Source organism: Rhinolophus hipposideros (assembly GCF_964194185.1).
Source record: "Rhinolophus hipposideros genome assembly, chromosome: 10".
NCBI lineage: Eukaryota > Metazoa > Chordata > Mammalia > Chiroptera > Rhinolophidae > Rhinolophus > Rhinolophus hipposideros.
The window spans coordinates 47999157-48025508 of NC_138056.1; the positions used below are offsets into that span (position 1 = coordinate 47999157).

Sequence of the window (26352 nt, forward strand, 5' to 3'; positions counted from 1 at the left end):
ACCCTCAAACTAATCAAATGGGACCATAATGAGAAAATACTAGCTGTATCTTTACTCCTACCCAGTGCCTTTGCCAAAATGTTAATGTCCTAACATAAGCCATGATGCCATTCTAAATACTAACTCTAAATATTTTGAAATGTTACTCCTTTCTATGAAGCTTATCCTTTAAATGCTTCTATTTCAGCTCTAAAATAAACATAAGCATGTGATTGCATTTCTATTTGACAGTTTCCTGTTTCAGAAATCCTATTACTGGGGGGAAAAGAATTAAGGTTTTATTCCAATCCATCTTAATCTCTGAAACAATGAACAATGTACCTCTGGCTGCTGCAGCTGCTAGTTACTTGCCCCCGGGTATCATACCCAACGACAAAGCCTCTCTGCTTGAAGTCTGAGAAACATCTCTCAAGGTATTTGTACATCCCCTGAAGCAGATAAACACAAAACATTAGTTCCTGACTAATGCCTGCATTTTCCTACAACTTAAAATCCATTATTTTTATGTGTAGTGTGCAGATTATGGGCTCCTGGGGACCTGGCTTCCGCCTTTCCGCCCATGTTTACCAATGTGGGAACAATACCATTCAATCCTCAAAGGTGAGATGAAAAACATTTATTTCCTGGAGTTTCAGACACATTTAATACCACGGAAATATCAATTAAGTAACTATTAAATCCAATACCATACATAAAACATGAGGAGAAAAAAAAAAAAAGATGGGACATGAGAGAGTCAGTGTGCTAAAGAAAACTGTTGGAAGAAAAGCCAAAAGAAATTGTTTCTCGCCTTAAGGCTCTAGAGAACAGAGTTTTGACCATTTTAGGCCTTGCTAAATGCTAAAACCGAAGCTAACCAAAAGATTTCACCTATTTATGACACGAACATTTTTAATCAGTAACATAAACCTTCATTAGAACATTTCTCAAAATGGCCAATCACATTTGTAATTCCTTGGTTTTAAAATCCCACAAAAGAAAATCTCATAAACTAGGAAAATTTACAGTCAAGGGTGAGAAAAAAAAAATGAAATAAATATTTAATACTGAAAGCATCACACTAATAGCTAAAAGCATTTAACGATCTTATGAATTATTTGCTAACTTTAATACTTTCATCTCTAAAAATAATACTTCATATTATTACAGTCCTTTAAAACTACTTTCACAAATGTTGCCACGGTTCACCTTTATAACAACCCTAACAAGAAAGAAATGCAGATGCCATTTCTACTTTTGTCTCTGTTTTTCAACATCTCTTCAAAAGGCAGGCAGAGTAAGACTGATGACCCATTTCATGACTTGCCCAAGGCCATTCATTCAACTACAACTCAGTTACACTGATTTATTGAAGACCTACTATGTGGCAGGCACTATTACAGTAACTATGTGGCAGCACCGATGAGGACCTAGTGACTTCTGGACCCTTCTTCCATGGCTTTCAAGTATAGATTGGGTACAGTAGCTTTCCTAAGCTACTCCGTGTGTGTGTGTGTGTGTGTGTGTGTGTGTGTGTGTGTGTGTTTCCAAATTGTCTAGTTTCACAAACTTATTTCTAATGATGACACTATTCTAAAACCTCACAGAATCTCATATTATTCTCTGGTATGAAAATCCATTTTCTCTTATCTCCCTATACCTAGATTCTGAAAAGGGCTAGGGCTGAACAATGAGATTCCATCTGGCTTTCCACTTCACACAGTAGAATCTCACCTCCTATAAAAATCTGCACTTCTACAGACACTGATTTTCAAACACCTCCTCCACCCTTTTTTGTAAAGTCAAGGAATCTTCATTTAAAATGAAAGCTTAAGAGGAAACCCAATAGGGGCCGGCCCAGTGGCTCCTAACTCGGAAGGCTGCCGGTTGGATTCCCACATAGGCCAGTGGGCTCTCAACCACAAGGTTGCCAGTTCAATTCCTTAACTCCCGCAAGGGATCGTGGGCTGCGCCCCCTGCAACTAAGATTGAAAGGACAACTTGACTTGGAAAAAAGTCCTGGAAGTACACACTATTCCCCAATAAAGTCCTGTTCCCCTTCCTCAATAAAATCTTAAAAGAAACAAAAAAAGAGGAAACCCAATATATAAAAATGAACTGAAGCATCTCTGGATAAAGAACAAAGGAGATGGAGAGTGGGTGGGTTGGGGGAAGGTCCCCTGTATCTTACCTATTCAATCATCTTATCATCCCTTCTTCCCTATCTCTTGCTTTAGCCCTTGGCTTTAGAGAATGCCCTCACAAAGCTAAAGATGATTTACTGTTTGGCAATATCAATTAGAATTATGACTACTGAACATTTCTCTAGTCCAGAACTATTTTTAGTATATGCTAAATGTATTTTGGCCTTCAAACAAAGTATAGCTCCTTGAAGCAGTGAGGATGATTCACTGGAAAGAGAAGTTAATTTGTTTCCAGATTAAATTGCATAAAAACGGAGAGAAATAAAATAAGTTGTATCATATCATACACTGTTTTAAAGAATTCTCAAATGGATATGGAGAACCATATTAAAAGGAAATATTTTCAACTAAATTTTCCAAATACTCTGGTTAACCTTTATCAATCGCCCTATGCCAATAAGGGTAATCTAAATTTGTTTCTTTGTATTAATTGGAAATATCATTATCCATTTCCTGTTTCAAATGCAACATAACACTGTCAAGAAGGACAATGGCAACCAAAGGAATTCTTAGTCAGAAAGTTAGTTTGTGACCTAAGATACGTAAATTAAGATACATAATGACTTCTAAGATAAATCAAAGGTCAGAATTTGTTCATTTTTTTACTTTACAATGTGTACATTTTCTACTTACAAGAGCCTGAATATTAAGGTTTTGCTTTTGTATTCGTCTTTTAGAAAGGCTCTACCTAGTTTACAAGGAAAAAAAAACCAACAGTAACAAAGAGTGTATGTATAATACCTTATAATACTTACCTGTGTTGATTGTATCACTGTAAGGTCATTAATATAGCAAAATCCTGCCCCCATAGCAGAGCGAAGTCCTGCAGTCCCAAAAGTCATTCGGCAACAAAGTCGATCTCGCAATTCCTTGTTCATTCCATTCCGTAACAGATTTTCAATTTGTTCTTTTGTTTTGGGATTCTATAAAAAAAGAAGTATTAAAACTTAATCAGGATCACAGGCAGAGTCCTAATATGAGGCCCTCCTGAGGAGCCAAGAAGTACTATGCATATATCATAAGGTTCTAAATTCCACAGTGCTACTTGTTAATATTAGTATGTAAAATAAAACAATACCTGCCATTGACTGGGTTCCCAAAGGAGCCAGGCCCTATTGAGAGTGGTTTACATTATTTCTAATTGTCATAGTATTCTTTATAACATATTCAAGAATGTTTTTTAAGCAAATTGATAAACTTGAGAGCTATAGATCCAAAATAAACCTCTTAGTCAAAAACTGACATCAATTAAATTAGAGTCTATGTTAAGATTTAAAAAAAGTATAGAAGCTACTGGATAAATGCCATCAAAATGTGTCTACCAACTACAATACTAAACCTCTGCAATTCAAAATGATCAGATAAGCCTACTCTTTAAACTCACGGAAAACCATTCAATTTATCTATAGTAAGAGTTGACCATAAAAAGGTCTTAAGTGTTAAATGTGGCCTTGGTTAAGAATGAGAATGAAAATTCAGTCCAAGCAAGCCTTGTGAGGCAGGGGATGCCGACATCTACATATATTTTAACGTTATCTATTTCATTAGCACATACTTGAACTTATTTTCATAAATCTCAAGGATGCCTGTGGTTAAAAACAGTGTTTCACAAAAAAGTAGCAAGTTTCAAATAGTAATGCAATGATAAGAACAAAACTTAAATGGATTTTCCCAGTATTTTTTTTCTAGGAGAAAGAATCAAATATTAAGGAAATAAGGTGAACCGTAATACCTGCTTAGATCTTCTAGATCTGTAGTCCATACCTTGATAATGAATATTGAGAATTATAAACCAAGCTACCTGAAAGGTACTAAATATTAGAGCATATTTGTACTTGTAAAGAAAAAAAATTATATATAATTTAAACAAAAAGGGTTTCTGGTTATAGCTGAAATTAAAGTAACCAAAGCGCATGCCACAAGCTAATGAGAAGCCATGGAATTATGATTAACTGAAATTATAATCTGTCTAAAATAGATGGATGTTTAAATATATATATATATACATATATCTATCTATATGTATATATACATTATCTATCTATCTATCTATCTATCTATCTATCTATCTATCTATCTATCTATATAGACTCAAGGACTCTCCATTTTATAAATGGTACACACTAACAAATACATAAGCTACATATAAATATGAATCCCCAAGTATATGGTGATGGAAGAACTGACTCTGGGTGGTGAACACACAATGGGATTTCTAGATCATGTAATACAGAATTGTACACCTGAAATCTATGTAATTTTACTAACAATTGTCACCCCAATAAACTTTTAAAAAAAAATGAATCGCTACTAAGAGAAAAATCTGAACAATAAGATTATCTGGGCTATGACCATATTATTCCAATGTCTAAGATACCACCAGATTTGATACAGAAGCCAGAGACTTGGAGAGGGTTATTGTTTACAAATGGGCATAAGAATGACAAAAATTGAAAAGACTGAAAAACTTCAGTACTATGGAGAGTACACGACACTGTAATACACTTTAACAGTACTGAACTGGGATAGTCTTTTTCAAGTGATTTTGCAGCAACTATCAAAATTTAAACTGCACGTGCTTTTTGGCCCACAGATTTCTCTGGCCACAGCAACACCTTCACATGAACAAAAGGATTTATTGATACAAAATATTCATTGCAGCATCTTACTGGTAATATTATTACCATTGTATTGACGAAGACATTAAGATTCGGAGAGGGAGCCTAGTAACACTGAGCCTAGTTAACACGGGAGGTCTAAGCAGGATTTATTTGAATCCAGGTTTGTCTGGCTCTGAAGACTGAACCATCTCACAAACAAAATAGTTATGTAGGGTAAATTAATAATGCTTCTAATACTGAGCAAAACAATATTCCTTTCATTATACCTATATAAATATAAAAATGATCCACCAGACATGAGTGCTTTTAGGTTTCTGAGTATACTTCCTAATGTGTAACTGCACAGCCAGTAGAGTAGGGTCTAAAAATTCCATTCCCTGTTATAAACATTATAACCAATACTAACCTAATTCCTGGTCCTGAAAAAGTCTGTAAATTAGAGAAAAATAAAAACGAATAAAGAATCATTCTGCATTAGACGTAAGCAAATTTCTATGGTAAAAAGAACTAAGTGATAAAGTACAACACAGGGAATACAGTCAATTATATTGTTGTACACCAATAATAATTATGTACGGTGCCAGGTGGGTACTAGATTTATCAGGATGATCACTTCATAAATTATATAAATGTCTAATCACTAGGTTGCACACCTGAAACTGATATGGAATGTCAAAAATAAAAAATTTAAAAAGAATTAAGCGATTACTGTGACAGGCATTTGCAATCTACTTTAAACTCAGATTTTTCCACTATTTCATAACTAGACATTAAATTAGATGTTGATGTTACAAAGTTTAAAAATATAGCTAAATGGATATCTATGTAGCCATGATTATCATATATTTTTCATCGAGATGATGAAATTAGTTGTATTTTGTTAAAATCTTAAATAACTAGCTTTTATAAACTATATGAAGTCTAAAGAACTACAAATTAATTTTTAAACACGATTTTCACATAGAACTCAGATATACTAAATGAAAAGCAGAAGAGTATATATAGTGTTTTAATTTATACAAAAAAAGGTATCTGTATACTTATATATCATTCCGGAAATACTCCATGCAAACATGAGACTAAAAATAGTGATGTACCTCTCTAATGAGGAAATCAGGGGCGAGGTCTGAGGTAGAGTTTTTATTGCACAGCCTTGGTACTGTTAGGAGATGTTAAGTACATATTACTACTTATTTTATGGTAAAAACTAGTCATATATCTGTGATGGCTGAGAAAAACCACTTACTTGTATGTCTATATGAACACTTTTTACCTCACAAACCACTCTTTTCCCCACCTACAGAAAGCCATTAATAAGAGCTGAATCTATAAGACGTCTATTGGAACTTTCTCAAATACAAATTGTTTGCTTTCTAAACGTGCTCTTATTTACAATTCATTCATTACTTGAAGGTAGAAGTCTAATCAGCGAAAAAAGAAAATTGTTTAACTGATGCCAACTGTAAAAAAAGCACCTTTGAAATTATAATGTCAGTCAGTAGGAAAGTTACTTGATTTACATACTTTTTGAAAATATACTTATTGATGTAATATATAAAAAGAACATTAATTATTTAGAAAGTAAATTCATTCAATCTGAACTAAATTTGTTTTTAACTACCATATTTAAGAGTCCTAATAATTTAGTACCCCCAGAAAAGTAATCCTGCAGAAAATACAGAGATTTTAGTGGCTACTAACATTTACTATACTTCATCAGGAATAAAGCTGATTGTTTAGTATGAAATCAGTAAGCTAAAGAATGCAGAATTAAAGCCATGCATTATTTTCAAATTTTACCTGTAAAACAAATATTTTCCTTTAGGTTCTAATCCTATGGATTGCTGCAACTTTATGTGGCTGAAATGAAGAAAAGAGTGTGTCTTCTTACATAATACTCTGTGGAGTTTTGTTTTGTTTTTCCATATTGTAGGTCCAATATGATCCAAATTCAAAGAAAACATGAAAGAATTGATTTACAAAAAAAAGCACATTTTAAATATGTAGAAATGTTTCTTCTAACAAAGTTAATGTCTTACAAACTTTCATAGATGTAACGAAAGCTACCCACAGACCAAAATGTTATCAACTCTGCCTGCTATCAAATGAAAATGTTAGCATTCACTATGAAGGATCATTTTGGACTCACCTAAGCTTTTCTGAATCTCTTCTGTTCATAATTAGGGGGCTTCTATATTATTTATGTGTAATAAATATAAATGAGTATAAAAGTATATAAAAAATTAATGAATCATCATGATATAAAACAAATCAAGTTTGTCAATGAGGAATTCAACTGTAAATTTTCTTTCCTACTTCTCTTATAAACCTAGTATTTTAATAATTTTTATACAACTTGAATCTAGTATATTAATATTCCAGTATTAAACTTAGGAGCTTAAAAATAATCTAAAATATTAATCTCATTGTTTAGAAGATTAGAAGTGATTTAAAATAATACATATTAAGAATCCCAAATCCTAATATTGTTATAAATCTAAAGAGGGGGCAATACTATACAAAAATGACTTTTTAAGTAGTTCAAAGATATCTAAAACTGCAAAACTGTAAATAACATTTAAAAATGTTACAGAAACTGGTGTCTAAACAATAAATACCAGTTTTATATAACTACAGAGAAAAAATTTTTAAGTTTATTTCTAAACAGAAGTTAAAATAGGAACTGCAATCTGAAAATCTGAAGGGTGAACATAACTGATATTTGCTTCTGAGTCAGCCAGATCCAAAGCAGAAAATGTTTTCAGAACCAGATGCTTCCTTATTGAGTCCAAAATATACTCTTGTTAAACCAATAATTTTTTTCCATTTAAAGGATCTTCGTCTAATTCTAAATTTAATTTTTTCATCTTTAAAAATTTGTAGAAACTGGCATAAATTGGTTTACATAAAAGACTTGAAAGACTACACTTCAAGTAACCCTTATTTTATTATTATAATAGTTCTATTTTATTATTAGTTATTATTGTTAATCTCTTACTGTGCCTAATTTATAAATTAAGCTTTATCATAGGTATGTATGTATAGGAAAAACATAGTCTATATGGTCCTATCCGAGTTTTCAGGCATCCACTAAGGGTCTTGGAACATATCCCCCACATGACCTAAGACTCCATAGGTGAGACCCTAAAACAGATAGGTGGGACCACTGTATTAGAAAAAAGTTAACAGAGGATGATAGTGGAAATACCCTTAAAAACAGTAATCGATTACTCCTATAATAGGGGTTCAGTTGATAGGAGAGACCATTTTCTAAACCTATTCGTATCCTTCCCAGTATCTAATCTGTACCTTGTACACAGAAGATGCTTAATACGGGCCCATTGATTACGAGTCAGTAATAGTGACAAAGCAGCTGTGTTCGTTCAGGAAAAGTAAGTATTAGAGAAAGGAAATATTAGAATAAGTTTAAATTATGCAATCGAATATAACTCCCAACTGAAATGAATTTCCTAATCAAATGGATACTTTTTTTAAGATAAAGGCCTATGGACAAATAATTTCATGTTTTTCTTTGAGGCTAAATTAAATCATAAATATACACTTTATGCAATCACTCAAAAATATTACTTTGTTTTCATTATTACTTTATCTCCAGTACTGAGAACAGAGCCTGACACTCAGGTGCACAACAATTGTTTGTTGAATTAATTGAAAATATCTATTTATTAAGCACAGGAAACAGGGAACAAGAAGACACTGTCTCTGCTCTCACAGAGCTCAAGATCTAATGAGGCATAAAGATAAGTAAAAGGGCAATTACCATATAGAATATGAGAAGTATTAGAATAGGAGTAAGGTCTGGGTGCGATAGGAGCACACAGGATAAGTCTCTAACCCAGAATGGTGTGAAGGGTGGAGAGCACAGTCAGGGAAAGCTAACTGGAAGAAGAAGTAATATCTGATCTGAAAAGTGAGTAAGAATTGGAGGGTGGAGGGTGGGGGGTAAGAAACAAGTTGGGGGTAGAGAGATAATGAGGTCAATACTAAACTTATTGAGTCTGCAATGATATTTATAGCCAGCAAGCCAACTAATACTTCCCTACCGGATAACCTCTTCTTAGTAACCACGGAAATGAAAATTAACATAAGATACTATTTTTTACCCTGAAATTTTATTAAGTTTTTAAAATTATTAAGCCCAATGCTGGGAAGAGAAGGTATGTTAATTACTATGGCAGAGGTAACAAACCACTCCAAACTTAGTGGCTTAAATCAATAACAATATATTATCTCTCACAGTTTCTGTGGGTCAGGAATTTAGAAAGGGCACCGCTGGGATGGCCTGTCTCTGTCCCACAATGTCTGGCATCTCAGTGGGAAGACTTGAAGATTGAGGGTTGTAATCATTTGAAGCCTTGTGATGTTGACAGCTGGGGCCTAGCTGGCGCTGTCAACTGAAATAACCATGGCGGTCACTCCATGTGGCTTGGCTTCCTCACAATGTTGGGTTCCAAGGGCAAGTGTCCCAAGAGCAAGCAAGCCATATGGAAGCCATATTACCTTTTATGACCTAGCCTTGGAAGCCAGGAAGCTTCACTTCCACTGAACTGTATTTCTTGGGGCAGGTACAAAGGTTTGCCCAGGTTCCAGGAGGAAACATAGATCCTACCTTTCAACTGGGGTGTGCCAAAGTTACAACATGTGGGGTGGAATGAGAGATATGTATATACATACACACATATGTATGTATGTATATACATATATGTATATATGATACAAAAGATAATAAATGCATGTGATATAAAAAATTATGTTTGTATGTAGCCATCTTTGAAAAATATATTTTGCCACAGAGGGAGTATAAATTGATACAATTTCTCAGATAACAATTTGCCAATGTTATAATACCTTAAATATTAAATAACCTGTGATCCAACAATTCTACTTCTAGAAATTTATTCCGAAGAAATAATCATGGATGAATGTTAAAATTTAGTCATGCGGATATTTAATTTATTTATAATAATAAAAAAATTATAAGCAAACTATATGTCCAATAGAAAACTGGTTAAATAAAAAGTATGATATAGTAATGCATTAAAGGTGTATATATTTTTCGTAATTAGTGTTTGAATTTCAATTTCTTTGGATACCCAGAAGTGGAATTGCTGGGTCATAAAGTAGTTCTATTTTCAGATTTTTGAGATACATCCATACTATTTTCCATAGTGGCTGCACCAATCTGCAATCCCGCCAACAGTGCACAAGAGTTCCCTTTTCTCCAGCATTTGTTGTTTGTTGACTTATTGATGATAGCCATTCTGACCGGAGTGAGGTGGTACCTCACTGTAGTTTTTATTTGCATTTCTCTAATAATTAGTGACACTGAAGTCACAACATAGCCAAGGGAACATGAAATACAATTTGGGGAATATAATCAATAATGTTGTAAAGATTACGTAGGTTGCCAGATGGGCAATGGACTTATTATGAAGACCACTTCATAGACTGTGTAGATGCCTGACCACTGCGCTATACACCTAATATATATATATATATATATAACATATATACATATACATATAGTATAACATATAATGTTATACTATATATCATCATGGGATGTGGAGCACAGCATAGGGAATATGCTGTCAATGGAATTGTAACAGCTATATACGATGTCAGAGGGGTAGTAGATTGGTTATCACTTTGTGAGGGGTGAAAATGTCTATTACATTGTTTTGTATACCTGAAACTAATAAAAAAAATGCATTCGAATAGTATCTTCAAAATTACTTTAGAATTTTAATGGGAAAACACTTAGAAGTATATATACCATACGTGCAGTAAAATTCCAAATTTGTAAGATGAATACATATATACATATAGAAAAATAAGACAAAAAAGAAACAAACTGTCCTTCATTAATGGTGATTAATCTTTTTATTCTTTTATTTACTCATATGGAAGAATGACTTATGTAATCAGGGAGAAAAGTTTAGAGAATACAAATTAATCCCAAACTCTTAATTTGTGGATTGATGTCATTCATCAATTTAGGAAATTTCAAAGCCATTATCTCTTCAAATATTCCTCCTGGCTCATTCTCTCTTTCTTCTCCTTAAGAAATTTCAATTAAGTATATGTTAGAATTTTCACTGTATTATCTTATGTCTTATATTTTCTCTTTTATTTTCTTTCTCATCCTTTTGGCATTCCATCCTTCATCCTGACTGTTTTCCACTGGCCTGTCTTCTAGTTTACTAATTCTTTCTTAAATTCTTTTTGAATTCTTAATTTTGGTTATTGCAATTTTTCAGATTCATAATTTTTATTTTTAAAAACCCACAATGCCATTTTTGTATCATTTTCATTTCTCTGCCCAATTTTTCATCTTCTCTTTTATCTTCTTGAACTTGGTAAGCAAGTTATTTTAAAGTCTGCATTTGATAACTGCAGTATTAGGAGTCCCCACAGTTTCTATTATCTGTTGGTTCTTCAGGTTCTTGTTCTGTTGACTTGCTTCCTTGTGTGTCTGGTTATCTTTGACTCTGTACTGAATATTATATTTGAAGCATTATTAGTAGGAATAATTTGAAGCCTGGGGTGAAGGTACCTCCCTCAGGGAAGTTTTTTTTTTGCTTACCCCAAGCACCTGAAGACACTAGTAATCCAGGGTCACCTTAACCCACTTTTCAGGCTCCAAATGACTCAAAGATGGGATGTAGTCTGTGTGAGTGATGTTTATTTTGAGTTCACCAATATTCATAGGGTAGCCCTTTGGAGTCCCAAATCTACAGTGGAAGTGTTTTCAGAGTCCCCACACGTAGTAGGCCCTAAATTTCAATATTTGTCCCTCTATCCCAGCAAAGCTAACAAAAAAACTGCTAAACTTCTTGGGCTTTTATCCTGGATCAGCAAACGTGCCCAGGGCAAAAGTAGCACTTAAAGGCTAAATTCACTTCTCTAAATTTCTGTCTTCTTCAAGATTGTGGCTTGGAATTTCCATCTTCTTCCAGATCTTGAACTGGAAATTCTTAGCTAACTTGTTGAGTCTTCAGTATCTTCAAATAGATTTTTAAATCTATATTCTGTCTATTTTTTCTAGCTGTTAGAGGAAAGCTGTCCAAATCACCTTACCTGTCATTAGTAGAACCAGAAGTCTTTTTCCCATATAATATTGCACTACATAGTATAGCTTTACATACATTTAACTAACACATATTCAACAATATGTACTTAGTCCTACCCACCAAAGCAGTATTAAAAATTGTATTTTGTGCATGTGCTCTATCATATATGGTGAATTAATATATAGATTACGTATTACCATATATTATTGTTTAAGGTTAAATACTTTAAATCACGTATTCTTTAAATTGCCACAGGCCACAGGCAATTTAAAGAATACGTGATTTAAAGTATTTAACCTTAAACACTAATATATGGTAATACATAATCTATATATTAATTCACCACATGTGATAGAGCACATGCACAAAATACAATTTTTAATAGGACTGCTCCATTCTTTATAACAGCTGGATGGTATTCATTGAATTGATATGCCAAACTAATTGACCAATGTCTTAAAAATATTTTTATCAGTGTGTGTGTGTATATAAATATATTTATTTATATACACACACACACTGATAAAAATATTTTAAGTGGGAAAAAGAGCAAAGGGCAGGACACTGGCAGGATAGTATACTACCATGTTTCCCCCAAAATAAGACCTAGCCGGACAATCAGCTCTAATGAATCTTTTGAAGCAAAAATAGTAAAATAAAACCGGGTCTTATATAATATAATATAATATAATATAATATAATATAATATAATATAATATAATACAATATAATACCTGGTCTTATATTCATTTTTGCTCCAAAAGATGCACTAGAGCTGATTGTCCGGTTAGGTCTTATTTTCGGGCAAACAGGGTATTAATATTAGTAGGGGGACAGGTTAAATATCTGTGGAAATATATACAAAAAACTAATAATAGTGTTTCCATTATAGTCAGGGGACTAGATAGGTATGGGAAAACAATTTTGTTCACGAAAAAACATAAAACCTGATTAGAATTATAAACTTATAATAAAATGAATCATAAAACTTTCCCACAAAGAAAGCTCCAGCCTCGTTTTTTTTTTTTTTTTAAACTTTTATTTATTTAAGTATTTTTCCAGGACCCATCAGCTCCAAGTCAAGTAGTTGTTTCAATCTAGTTGTGGAAGGCACAGCTGACAGTGGCCCATGTGGGGATCAAACTGGCAATCCTGTTAAGAGCACCGCGCTCTAACCAACTGAGCTTACTGGCCACCCCCATTCTCGGTTGGTTTTAATGGCAAGTTCCAAAGCATATTTAAGAAAGAAATAACTAAAATCTTATTAGAACTCTTCCAGAAAAGATAAAGAGAGGTACACTCATCAACTTTTTTTATCTGTCTAGCTTAACCTTGATACAACCACCAAACAAAGACACAATTAGAAAGAAAAATCATAAGACTCACTAACAAACACAGGTGCAATAATCTTAAATAAAATAGTATCAAATCAATCCAGCAATATATAAAAGAATAATATATCATGACAAAGTTGGATTTATACCAGAACACAAGGTTGGCATGATATTTGAAAATCAATCAAGGTTATCTATAACATTGACAGGTTACAAAAGAAAAATCATGTGACAATCTCAACAGATGCAGAGAAGGTGCCTGATAAAGTTAAACATTTATTAGTAAACAAGTAATATATATAAACTCAGTGTGTGTGTGTAAAGATCCTAATAAGACCCCTGCTGCCAGAGATCCCTTTAACTAGATGGGCTGTGTCCATCTCCAGCTGCTCTAGGTACTACTGCTTTGAGTTCACACATACAGCCCTTCTCTGGAGAACTGTCCTGGGATAATCAGAGCCAGCTTGTGCAGAATACCTAGGGGTTACACACACCTTCCCCAATGGCTAACAGCCAATGACTGTTTGGTGCAGGTTGTAACTGTTGTGCAATTAACACTCCTGAGAGGCACAGAATCAAGCTGAGATTAAACTTGACCTGAAAGTACTGTACCATTGCATTGTTCTTTCCTTTCCCTCTCCTGATTCTCTCACTCCCTTACAGGTTTCTCCTGAGAGCACTCCTTTTATAAATCATTTGCACAAGAATCCTAATCTCTGCTTATAGGGAACTCAACCTTGGATACATATGTGTGAAAGTATACATTTGACCCTTGAACTAGGCACTGAACCCCATGCTGTCAAAAATCGGCATATAAATTTTAACTCCTCTAAAACCAGTCCCATGGTACTTGTGGGAGATCGATTCTAGGACTCCTGCGGATACCAAAATCTGTGGATGCTTAAATCCTCTATATTGTATGATGAAGAACAAGGCATACAGTTGGCTTCCACATTCATGGATTCCCAACCGTAGATGTGAACCCTCGGGATACAAAGTGCCAACTGCATATATTTTGAAAAAATCCACATACAAGTAGACCTACACAGTTTACACCCCTATTGTTCAAGGGTCAATTGTATACATTTTTAACTTTTAGCACACAAGGAATAGGAAGGAACTTCCTGAATCTGATAATGGCTAGCAATAAGGAGGAGAAAAGAAAAACCTATAGTCCTAGCCAAAGCTATAAAGCAAGAAAAAGAGACAAAAAGTACAAGAACTGAAAAAGAAGAAACAAAGTTCACATATTTGCAGATGAAACGATTGAGCACATAAAAAAATCAGTAAGAGTAAATAATTTTTAGAATTAATGTTAGAATATAGTAGGGTTGTTTGATACATGGTCACTATTAAAATGTCAATTGCATTTCTCTATACCAACAAACAGAAAAAGAAATAATTGTAAATGGCACAAAAAAACATATACCATCTGTTTCCTATATGGTCAAGTACACTGTGACAATATCTGACCTTCCCACTGATAACAACTATAAACTCTAGACAAAATATAAAAACAAAGAAAGCGAAACCAAAATCCACAAAGACCTGAAGGTACTGGATGGAGAGTAAACAAAAGCAGGCTTAATCCTACAAGGGAGTTAACATTTGGGAGAAGGACCCAGCACAGGGAGTTTCCCATTTTTATGGCTTTTAATTTGAGGGCACGTAATAGTGAGAGCCACGTGCAGTGGCTAAAGCACCAATGAAAATCCCACGGTCCTTGTGGCCTGCAGAACCAGAGCACTGAGTTCAGGACAACCACAGCCACTGGAGTGTATGTCCAAAAAGGAGAGTAGAGAGGGAGAACCCCACGTTAGGCATGTAAACTCTGCCCAAATCTCTGGCTGACTCTCGTACTGTATATGTGTGGGACAGACTCCAGCTAAGAATAAAAGAATAAATTGAGATTCAGCCTCTCAAGAAACAGAGTTTGCAATCTAAGTTGACCAAGTTAACGACCTGTTTAAACACAAAAGAATCAAAAACTCTCAATATTTGAAAGATGCTTGAATTCTCAGTGGCTTTATGAAGCAGGGTTTTTGGTTTCTTTTGGTTTTTTTAAAGACATGCAAATTACCAAAGTACTAAATACCTGTTGGTGTGAGTTGTATTGTAGTATAATGTCAACTCTCTTACTGTTAAGTTTTTCTTTGTAATTTTGTAAAAATTCCTTGACATTTGGAGGAGAAAATATTTAAGTCATTTATTTTATGTAAGTACGAATTTAATTTTACAGAAATCACAAATGGATCTTATTTTTGTAAAGTATGACATTTCTACTTAGAGAATGTCTTAGTCTGTATTAGCTGTTATTTTACTGTTGGCTTTCATTCTGTTAAGGAACTATAGCTTCTGAAAATCTTATAGTGTACCATGTAGAGATAAGCTAATAGTATTCACATTTTCAAAAGTTACATACTAAGTATATATTATAAGAAATGTAATACTTCAATTTTGTTTGAGTGGTCTCAGGTACTGAAATAGTTTTGACTGAGTGATTTTTGTTTTTAAAAAAGGAGCTGTTTAACTTCCAGGGCTATCTTTATTTGATAAGTGAAAAGCAAAACAATATTTTTTCTTTTTTTCACAATTTTTTAACAAAACAGGAAATTTAGGCAAAACTCTAGTATTCCTAGATGTATGCCATGGTTACTTTGGGGAAAGGAGGAAAGGAGGAGAATGGGATCAGGGAAGTAAATACAGGAATTTAAACTAAATCTGTAATTTTTAAAAAAAAATTTATTTATTGGGGTGACAATTGTTAATGAAATTACATAATTTCAGGTGTACAATTCTGTATTACATCATCTATAAATCCCATTGTGTGTTCACCACCCAGAGGCAGTTCTCCTTCCATCACCATATATTTGATCCCCCTTACCCTCATCTCCCACCCCCCACCCCCTTTACCCTCTAGTAACCACTACTAAACTATTGTCTGTGTCTATGAGTTTTTGTTTCTCATTTGTTTGTCTTGTTCTTTTGTTGTTTTTGGTTAAATCTGTAATTTGCTTATTTCTTTTAAAAGATCTGATTCAAATTTAGCAAAATGTTATGATTTACCAAAATGGGAAGTTTTTTGTTCTCTGTGTTTTTAAAATGAGAGAAATCAATTTGTTAATAAGTCTCATCACCTCTTCTTCAACTTTCTTAGAAGGCTCTATAAGCATCCTAATGTACAGCTTTGACATCCATATTTCTAGAAGAGTCCCCAGGCTACCTTCCACAAATCTAAACCCATCACATCCTAATTACATACTACAGCCAGATTAATCATCTAGGAACCAACAATACAGTCCAATTCTGGTTACATCAAATGTAAAGGTTAGGCAGGATGGGATCAGATCCCAAAGGGCAGAGAAGTTCCAAACCTTTTTGGATTCAAGTACTGTCTCTATTTCTCTGAGCCCGAGCTTGTGTATAGGTAAAAAAATGGTAATAACTATCTCAAACAAACCTTGGGAAGATTAAAAGAGACTTTTTACATGAAACCATCTAGTACCATGTCTAACATATGGATCACTCAAAAAACACTAGTTTTCTTTTCTCTATTCTTAACCACCACAGCAGTCTAAAACATATGCTATATATTTGAGTTTAAAGAAAATCTCTTCATGTTCTTGCATGCCCCCTGTTCAGTTTCAATTCCCCGATCCGTTTCATTTTCCATTTTATTATTTTATTTCTCCCACCTTAAGTTTTCTGCCTCTCTACCCATCATCTATTCCTATCCTACGCATCCTTCAAAGTCCAGATCAAATTCTACTTTTTACAGATCTTCCTGACTTTGAACTCCTATTGCTCTTAAAAACCAGCCTCAGACAGTTGACCACTTAGTTGTCCTTAGTTTATATTTTAAATTGTATTTTTAATTATTAATTACAAATGACATCAATACTGTTTCCCTGTTTTAAAAAACATACTAACAATATAGATAAAGCTTTGACTATTACCTTCATTCCCAGACCCCTGCACTTTGGGGGAACTAGTCTTGTTTGTAATGTATCCTTCCAGAACTTTACGTACATCTATCTACATACTTATAGAAATGCAGTTTTGCTTTATTTCTTTTTATTATATATGTATACATATTACATATATTTATTATATATGGTATTAAATTGTACATGATGCTTTAGAAGTTATTTCACTGAATACACGTGTATCTTGGAGGTCCTTTCAATACATGTAGATTTTATGCTATTCTTTTCAACTGCTGCAGAGTATGCCAGTTTATGTATTCTCTCCCTTACTGGTGGGCATTTAGGTTTTTTTCTAATTTTTACTTGCATAAATAATGAAATATTTCAAAGGGACACTGACATGAGAAAATTCTGAAGCAGAAACCACAAAATAAAACTACTGAATGTATTGAAGAGATTTTCTAAGGAGGTTCTGGTTAGCTGAAAGTTAAATGTCTTTGTATCTGAGAAGCATAGTATTCTTCATTTACATTATAATTTTCACATGCTTTCGGGCATTAAATATGGCCATTTTCATAGTTTTGTTTGGTAAGATACAGTATTCACTAAATTATTTGGTATGAAAGATCCCAAGAAGGATTGTATACACATTACTGTTCATTTTTCCCACCAGCATTAATCATTTTTTCCATTAATTCCCAACACCAGAGGGCAGCAGCCTTAGTACTAATTAGCAATAAAGCAGAGAGTAACTCACTAATGAAAAATTACTCCTTTAGTAAAATCTGCACTAAATTACTAATCAACCTTCTACTTTGAGGAAATATTTCTGAAAAGCAGTACAGCCATATAAAATAGTAAAAACAATTAATTAAGCACATAATACTTGTTTTCATTACATAACTTGATCCTTGGTTAGTTACTGATATCCACAGTATCTAACTGTATCCAGGAACCAACAATAGAGTATCCACAGTATCTAGAAAAATCACAGATTTTTCTAGAAAGTTGGTATGGGTTTTCTCTGTTTTTGTATATAATAGATATGTTTTCTGCCAATCTCCTCCTAACTAGAACAGCTAGTTGGGATCTCTGTGTTGTGAGCTAGACTTATTGTTCTGCAGACTTTGTCAGCACTAATTACATTATGTAAACTTTCAAAAGAATAACGAAAAATAATAGTATAATGAAATGTAGGAGGGGTAGAGAATAGTGTGAACGAGCTTCCATTTTTCATAGAACATATTTGACAGATAATATCTGAAATAAATCAAAGAATAGTGGTAATAGCATATTATTTAGTGTTTTGATGAGAATAACTAAAAACAGTTAAAAATGGCTTCTAAAGACTAAATTGAGGATGAGAAGAGCCAAACATTGCTTTCCATTAGAATCCTTTTGTGCTATTTTTATCATAAGTATGTAATTTATTTGAAATAAATGAAAAATAAAATGGTAAAAACTGAGAAAAAAATGTAAGAAATTTGGAAATAAAAAGAAAAAAGGCATGGATAGCCACGTATAAGTGAATCCAACACAGTTCAAACCCATGTAGTTCAAGGGTCAAATGCAAAGCCTTTCTATGACCTGGTCTACACACAACTTTCCTTTTTTTCTTAAAAAGAAAATAAATCCAAACCCTCAGTCATATGTACTAAATTTCCTGGACAGAAGGAGAATGTTGTTGCCAAGGAGACAAGCAATTGTTGAGCAGCAAATTCAGCTCTTTAAAAAAATTTCATGATAATTTATTTATTCTGCTGAATATTACATCCCACTCCAGCTTTTAGAAAAGCCTATCAAATGGTTTTAATGAGGCCCTTGAAACTTGGTTTCTGATGTCATTAATATTTACTACCTAAGTATTCAGATTATAGAGTCTAGTACAGTGATGAGAAAATTAGAGTAAAGGCCAAATACCTGGGTTCTAGTTCCAACTCTACCACTTAAAAGCCCTATGTCCTGAGCCAGTCATTTTTCTTTTCTGAATCTCAGTTTCTTTACTTGTAAAAATGAAGATAATCTACTCCCCAGCCTGCCTACCGCACAGGTTGCTGTGAATATCAAATGAGATTTAGAACATTTTACAAAGTTTGAAACACTCCAATTCAAGTAATAAGTACAAATATTTCCAAATTAAATAAAGCCATATGTACCCTGTACTCTTCACTGATTAAATGCCAAATAAAGTATTAGAACAATGTGAACAAAACAATGTAATATAAACTGTTTTGTAAAAACTGGATTGAACTAGGTGGCAGATCCAAGCTCTGGTCCAGGCTCCACCACAACTGGATAATTTCCACAACTTCTTTGGGGCTCTACACAATGAAAGAGGACTAGACTACCTTTGTAGAGGTGCTTCATGGGTGTATTTTCCATCACACAATGATGATTTAAAAGAGAATTCATTCACCACTTTTCTACCTGGGCTATGCTGTGATTGAAAAAACTTCACTACTAGACATCTGAAAATCACTGGCTACGATTGAAGTCGCTTATTTCTATTATCAGGCATTTCATAAGCCTAACCTAACATAATCTATCTTTAACTTTACATTCTACTCTTTCTCAACATAGACCCACTTTCTAAGACTAGAATGTTCTACTCACCGTTTCTCTAAATGTCACGGCCTATTTCTGCCTTCACATTGTGGTCAGTACCAGTATACAGCTGTTGCTGCTACAGCTGGCTCAGCAGCTCTGCCCTGTGGCTGGTGTCGCTCACTCCCACTCAAACTTGGCCTGTTCTTAATATCTTGGACATAAGTTTGCTTTCAAAAGTTAAAATATACAGTAGATCAGAAACAGGAGATAGTTGTCATGTTAAAGAGAACCTGGCTTCTAGGCCAGTGAGACTTGCTGCAATTTGACAGAATGTATGAAAACGTCAATAGAAAGAGGAAGGAAGGGGAAGACTTAGTCAGCCCTAAAGCACAGAAGGGTCACAGATGACACTGTAGAATTGTCATCTGTGCACTGCGCCTGGAGGAAGAACATCTTGGCCATGGACTTGTTGGGTTCTAGCAGTAGGAGAGTCCCATCCTACAGATGGAAGCATTCATTCACTTATTACAGGCGGATACTGTTAAACATTTATGCCATGCACCTGACTTGTGATTGGATTTTAATCACTAAAAATCTCCCAATTCTTTGACTACTCTTATGGTGCATCTAGTAAATGCCCTGATAGAGACAAATCCACTATTATGTCTGTACCATAAATTAATAAAATAGCATTCTGAATTCAGTATCAGTTTCTTGCCCTTAAGTAGGGTGAGTCCATCCTGAGACAAGTCAGAATAACAAATTAGTCTGAAGGCCTAGAAACCAACGGTCAGATCTTGGACTGCAGTAAATTTACCAACAGAATGCCCACCATAGAAAATACACGGGATACCCCAATAAACTGCCCCAATAAACACCCTGTCTTGTTGCACTATTTTCTTTTTAACACACACACTATTATTTATTCAAGGCCACTAAAAACATACTACCTAATTGACTCGAACACAGGTGTTAGGGGCACTGACCCCCTCTCCCAACTTCCCCCAGTCGAAAATCTGTGTATAACTTTTGACTCCCCCAAAACTTAACTGTTAATAGTCTACTGTTGACCAGAAGCCTTACTGATACTAGCATAAACAATTGATTACCACATATTTTGTCTGTTATATGTATGATATACTGTATTGTTACAATAAAGTAAGCTACAGGAAAGAAAATGTTAAGAAAATCATTAAGAGAAAATACATTAACAGTACTGTATGTATTTATTGAAAAATATCCACATATAAGTGGATCCACACAGTTCAAACTCATGTTATTCAAGGGTCAACTGTAAAGCCTTTCTATGACATGGTCTCTACATGCCTTTCCAACAATTTCTCTCTAAGCTATACCAAAAACAAATGTTCTAAATACACACATAAAGATTCACTCTCTACTTGGAACAGTCCTCCTCTCCATGTTGGTAAATCAAAATTTTAACTCATTCTTAAAGTTCGGCACAAATAACACTTTCTCATGAAGACTTTTCAAAGTACATCACACCACCAAGACGAAAACTAGCAATTTTGGTGTCTCAGGCAAGTAGCAAATTGCCCTCGGATCAATTTATAACTTATTATATATTAACATCTCACTAGAGTCATTAAGAATCAGTGGCATTTGATAGGTTTTTTTTTTCACTAACTAGGTACTAATCACGTATTACACTCAGTTGCTCTATGCTAAAAGACTACATATGCTGCCAACGTGTAAGATAATAAATGCTGTTAAGTCTGATCCCTTATTTTACATTTCTGCACTCTCCATTTCAGTGCCCTGGGACATAGCCTCTCTTACCTACACGATCAAGCCACAGTAGATACACCTTTATTTACCAATTAAAAATATTTTATCCCATTGAGAGAGGGATTAAGTAATCATTTATTATTTTTATTAAATAATTATTGTAATTATTTAAATCTATTCTTCTGTTAATGACACTTATTACTTACTCTATGTATTATATTTGTGAACTTTTATCTTCCATCCTATGTTCTTTAAAGATATGATCTATATCTATTTCATCTTTGTATCTCCCACAGGTTTTTCAGCCAGTGTCTTGTATACAGAGGGCACTTTAAATATAAATTAAGAATTTCTCTTCCACTTTCAATGAAGGCTCTCTTCATTCATATTCTATGTATTATATCTTTTTGTAAAGTTTTTCTTGACCATCCAGTCGACAGGTCACTCTTACTTTTGAACTCCTAAAAGAACTGTCTATAAACCATTTAATTGCCACCAATGCTACTCTAGCATTATCTTTTTATGTTTACACGCATTTTATAGTCTTTTTATATTTCAGTATATCCCAACAATATCTAGGCACAACAGAGACAATCAGTCTTTAAAAAAAAAATCAAGAGACTTATTAAGAAAAGTATAGTCAAAACTAGCACCTAAAGAGAACAAAAGATCTCATCCATGGCAATGAAAACTAAACTCCTAATGTTGACGGGCTAAAGGCTTTGACATACATAATAGTTACTAGTAAATTAAATTGTGTTGGAATTCTGCAAGTGTCTTGAATTTCATAAATCTTCCTTTCACTTTAGGGAGATGTAAGTACAACCACATTCATTTACTGACAATACCAATGAAACCAGATGGCTTTAAACAAAAACAACTATATTAAACATGTAAGGAAAACATTCATTTGTAATTTTGTTAATTTTCCCTGCTGAAGATATTTATATAGTCAGTTTGTATTATATATCATTTTACCGGATGCTATGCCTTAACTCTTTCATGTCTATTAGATTTCCTCCTCCCTAAAGGACTAAAAGCAGAAGAGCAATCTTTGAATCTTCACTTCTTTTGTATCCTTCCACAGCAAGGAACTATATTCATAGCAGGCATTTAATAAATACTGGCAAACTGGCTTTAAAGTTATTTGCACTTTGAGCACCCTAGTGTTAATGGGATATCACAGATTTTGCACACTTGATTAAAAAATATATATGCACATGTGCATATCATATATATATATAACCAAATCCTACAATAAGAGAGTTAGTTCTCTGGTATCTTAATCACAACACTCTAGAATCTGGCTACTCAAAGTGTGGTCCACTTTGATACAGCAGCACTGGTATCACCTGGGAGCTCATTCAGAATCTCAGGCCCCACCCCAGAGCTTCTAAGTCAGAATCTGCATTTTAAGATTCCGAAGTGATCTGTAAGCACTTCAAGGTTTGAGAAGCACTGGTTTGGACTCCAGAGTAAGAATTAGGATGCGCAAGATGCATATGACCAAGTAATACTAACTAACTCATTGGTGATTGTTTATTTGTTGGTCTTCCCTATCTGCGAATGGCAGGCTTGTTGAAGGCAGGAACGCTTTCTGTCTTTGTCACCACTAGTATTCCTTGAGCCTAATAGGCCCAGGAACATTACGCAGTGCTCATATAAATACTTTGTGCTGAATGTATGAATGACTGAACAAAGTGAAAATAAAACTTTTTCAAAAAGCTAATCCTTTAGGAAATTGTACATGATTTCTTATACTACCATGCTAATTCTTTAATTCAGTATTATTCATTCCATTTTTTTTAAACGTTGCCTTCTCAACTTTAACAAATGCATTTAATGCATTTGACAAAGCAAAAGCTTGGATCGTCTTCCTCCGTCGGAACCACCAGGGGCCTCCAGCTGCATTTTAATTCTAGCTCTCACAGATCCATCCCATATGCCTGCACAAGATGAAATCACCGCAAAACTTGGAGGAGGTGGGGGGAATAGAGGAGGAATGGGTAAAGCAAAAACAATGCTGTATCAAGAGCATCATATGAAACCTGGAAAACATGATTATTATTGTTTTAACAGAATACTTCCAGGAAATAGTTCCCATCAAGGAAAAGAAAGAGGTAAGGGAATCCTTACCTTTCTCAAGAACAAAAGGTGAAACTAGAGAACATCAGGGAGTGATAAAAGCCCAGCGAATACCTAGCGACAGAAGGTGGAAACACACCAGACCAGAACTAAAGCGGATAGCGGTCAGAAACGTACAAGAAGGATGCCAAAAACCACTGTCGGGTTTGCAGAGACGGAAGTCAAAGGAAAACAAAGGGGAAAGGAAATAGCACTAGGACGGGTATAATTCACAATGATGATGACTTCTTCTTATTATTGTTATTATTATTATTTTTTTCGAGAGATGACATGCATGTGAAGGGAGGGTGGGAGGAGGGGGGTTGCAATTTCGCGCACTGCGAAAGGAAGCGACTACAGGCGTCCCTGCTCATCTCCGACGGTCCCTGGGAGGCAGCCCAGGCACAGGTAGGGGCAACGCCCGGCTACGATGGCTCCCGCCCGGTGGCCTGACCCATCTCCTCTGCAGCCTGCCGAGCACCGGGTGGGGATGGGAGAGGGCGGACTGTGTGTGGGAGCACACGCGGGAGGGATGGATGCCGGGCTGGCCGGGTACCCACCTTATCCCAACGGAGCCACTGCCCGATGGCCGTGTCTAGCTGAGGGTCCCCGGTGTGGTAGGGGGCGTGGAGCAGGTTGGAGTTCAAGTCCCCTTCTGCGTTTTCAGCCATGGCAGCCAGACCCGGCTGTGCGCGCCAGGGGGCCGACGAAGACACCGATTTGGGAGGGCTCTCACCAGGGTGCCGACGCCCCTTCCTCACTGAAGGGCATCAGAGACCGACCGCAGGATGTTGGCGCCGGAAGCAGGAGAAAGGGGGTATGCGGTCGCCCGCACCCCACCAGACCAGCTCCTGGTCTCTCTCTCGGGGAATCCACTGAGGCGGTCCCACCGCGAGAGAACAACAACAGTCCCAGATGTCTGGGGCTTGGCCGTGGCCGCCGCCGCCTCCGCCTTGACCACCTTAGGCCCCGCCCCCGAGCCCTAGGCCCCGCCCCTTCCCGCCTCTGCTGACTTAAGCCCCTTAGGGCGTGAAGCTCGAGCCGGGGAGCGTCCCCGAAGTCTCTGCGGTTGCGGGAGTTAGGCTCTGCCTGGGTGGGGAAGGAACGGGGCACGGCTCTTTTTATTTTTTTGAATTTGCCTTTTGTCACGTTCTCGTCCTTGTTACAATCCCCACACACTCCCACGCGTCTCCTTTTCTCGAGCACCCCACCACTAGCTCCCCACCTCAGCACTCGCAGCGCGCGCACAACTCGCCCTCCAGTTTCGCCTAGGGGCACGCGCCTGGCGGGAGGGGGCGCGGGGCTGTCCCGCACAGCCTTACGGGAGCTGTAGTTCTTTTCTTTCCCCGAGGTCTGCGGAGACTGCCGCAAGGACTACGACTCCCAGCAGCTCCGCACCCTCCTTTTCCTCCAAGGAAAAAGAGCTCCCTTAAGGCTGTTCCCTACGAACACGCCCTGTACCTGTTACTCAGCGTCTTGTGGTCCTGGGCTTAAACTAAACAAGGACTGATACAGTAAGGTGACAGCTTGTATCCACTTAGTGCTTTGCAGTATACGCATCGCGTTTCTGTCGCTTCAGCCCTCCTGTGAGGTAGGTGGGCGTGATCCATCCCCATTTTACACACAAAGAGGAAACTGCCTCTCTGAGAGTGAACTGACTTTTTCAGAGGCGAAGTTCGTAAGTGATGGAATCGGTTCTAACCCGGTTTCAGATCTCCTCGGCTGGCAGTTCTTTTCGCTCTGCAGCTACAGTGCACTAGGAGATAGAACAAGATGAGGGAAACATAGATAGGAAGTTGTGAAGGAGGAGAGATGGGCCAGTATTTAACCACAGGTAACAATGTAGAAGCTCCATAAAAGGTACCAAGAGCAATGGCGACAGGAACACAGAGGAAGAAGGAAGGTTATTGAGATAATTTTAAATTTCTTGTAATTTTGGCTTCCTCTCTTGTATGTAATGTTCACCTTTCAAGTCACTTGAGGTCTGGGAGATGCTGAGAAGTGCTTACCTGTCACTCATTTGCTCCTGAGTTTCCTGGTTTGGTTTCCTGACAATGACTGATTGTGACCAGTATCTTACAACTCTTTCCCGAGTCAGCTTTTTTTGCAAAAAGGGTGTAATAATATTCACGCCATTGGCTACAGTAACCTAATAAATGGCTTCAGAGCGCTTTGAGGTTCACAGATAAAAGACATAATAAATTCAAAGTATTACTTTCTTCCCTTCAAAGTGCCATTTGCCATAATAAAATCCAAACTACCAAGGTGCAAAAGGATCGTACTGCCAAGTCCTGAAAAATTGTTTGTAGTGAAAGCTGCTTCTGCTAAGCAGTTGGGTGTTTCTTTCAATGGAGTCAGCAGGTTCTTTTAATCACATAAGGCTTGGGAAACAACTCTGTGTCCCGGAGAAAAATTCATTGTTCACCACCATCACTATTATTGTCCCTGAGAAACATTAATTGAACATTTGCTCTATGCTAAGCATTATGCCAGGAGCTGAGGCTACAAGAAAGCATATAACAATTATTCATTTCAAAAAATAAAAACTGCCAGGGAGTCGGGATCTATGCAAGAAAAGGTAGCTCATGATAAACAGCAAATGCTCGCGGCAGATAACTTAAAAGAATTCAGAGCCTGAGGTGGTCATTAAAAGCAGCAAGCTGCAGGAGGAACCAGCATTGGGCATTGAGGAGCAAGAGGGCATTTTAAACCCATAGACCATTGGTTCTCAAATCTCCTTAGGAGTTTGTTCAAAGTATGTATTCCTGGACGCT

General features: G+C 35.8%; 1 protein-coding gene across 1 annotated transcript in view; it reads right to left on the minus strand.

The window, feature by feature from the left end:
• PGM2L1 (phosphoglucomutase 2 like 1) overlaps positions 1–24556 on the minus strand; it is a 43100-nt gene extending 18544 nt beyond the window's left edge. Inside the window, exons 1-3 of the mRNA XM_081061865.1 lie at positions 24139–24556; positions 2939–3106; positions 322–428 (exon numbers count right to left, since the gene is read on the minus strand). Coding sequence (XP_080917991.1) covers positions 322–428; positions 2939–3106; positions 24139–24249 — 386 coding nt within the window. The 5' untranslated portion in view covers positions 24250–24556. The remainder of the gene's footprint in view (positions 1–321; positions 429–2938; positions 3107–24138) is intronic.
• Between the last annotated feature and the right edge of the window lie 1796 nt (positions 24557–26352).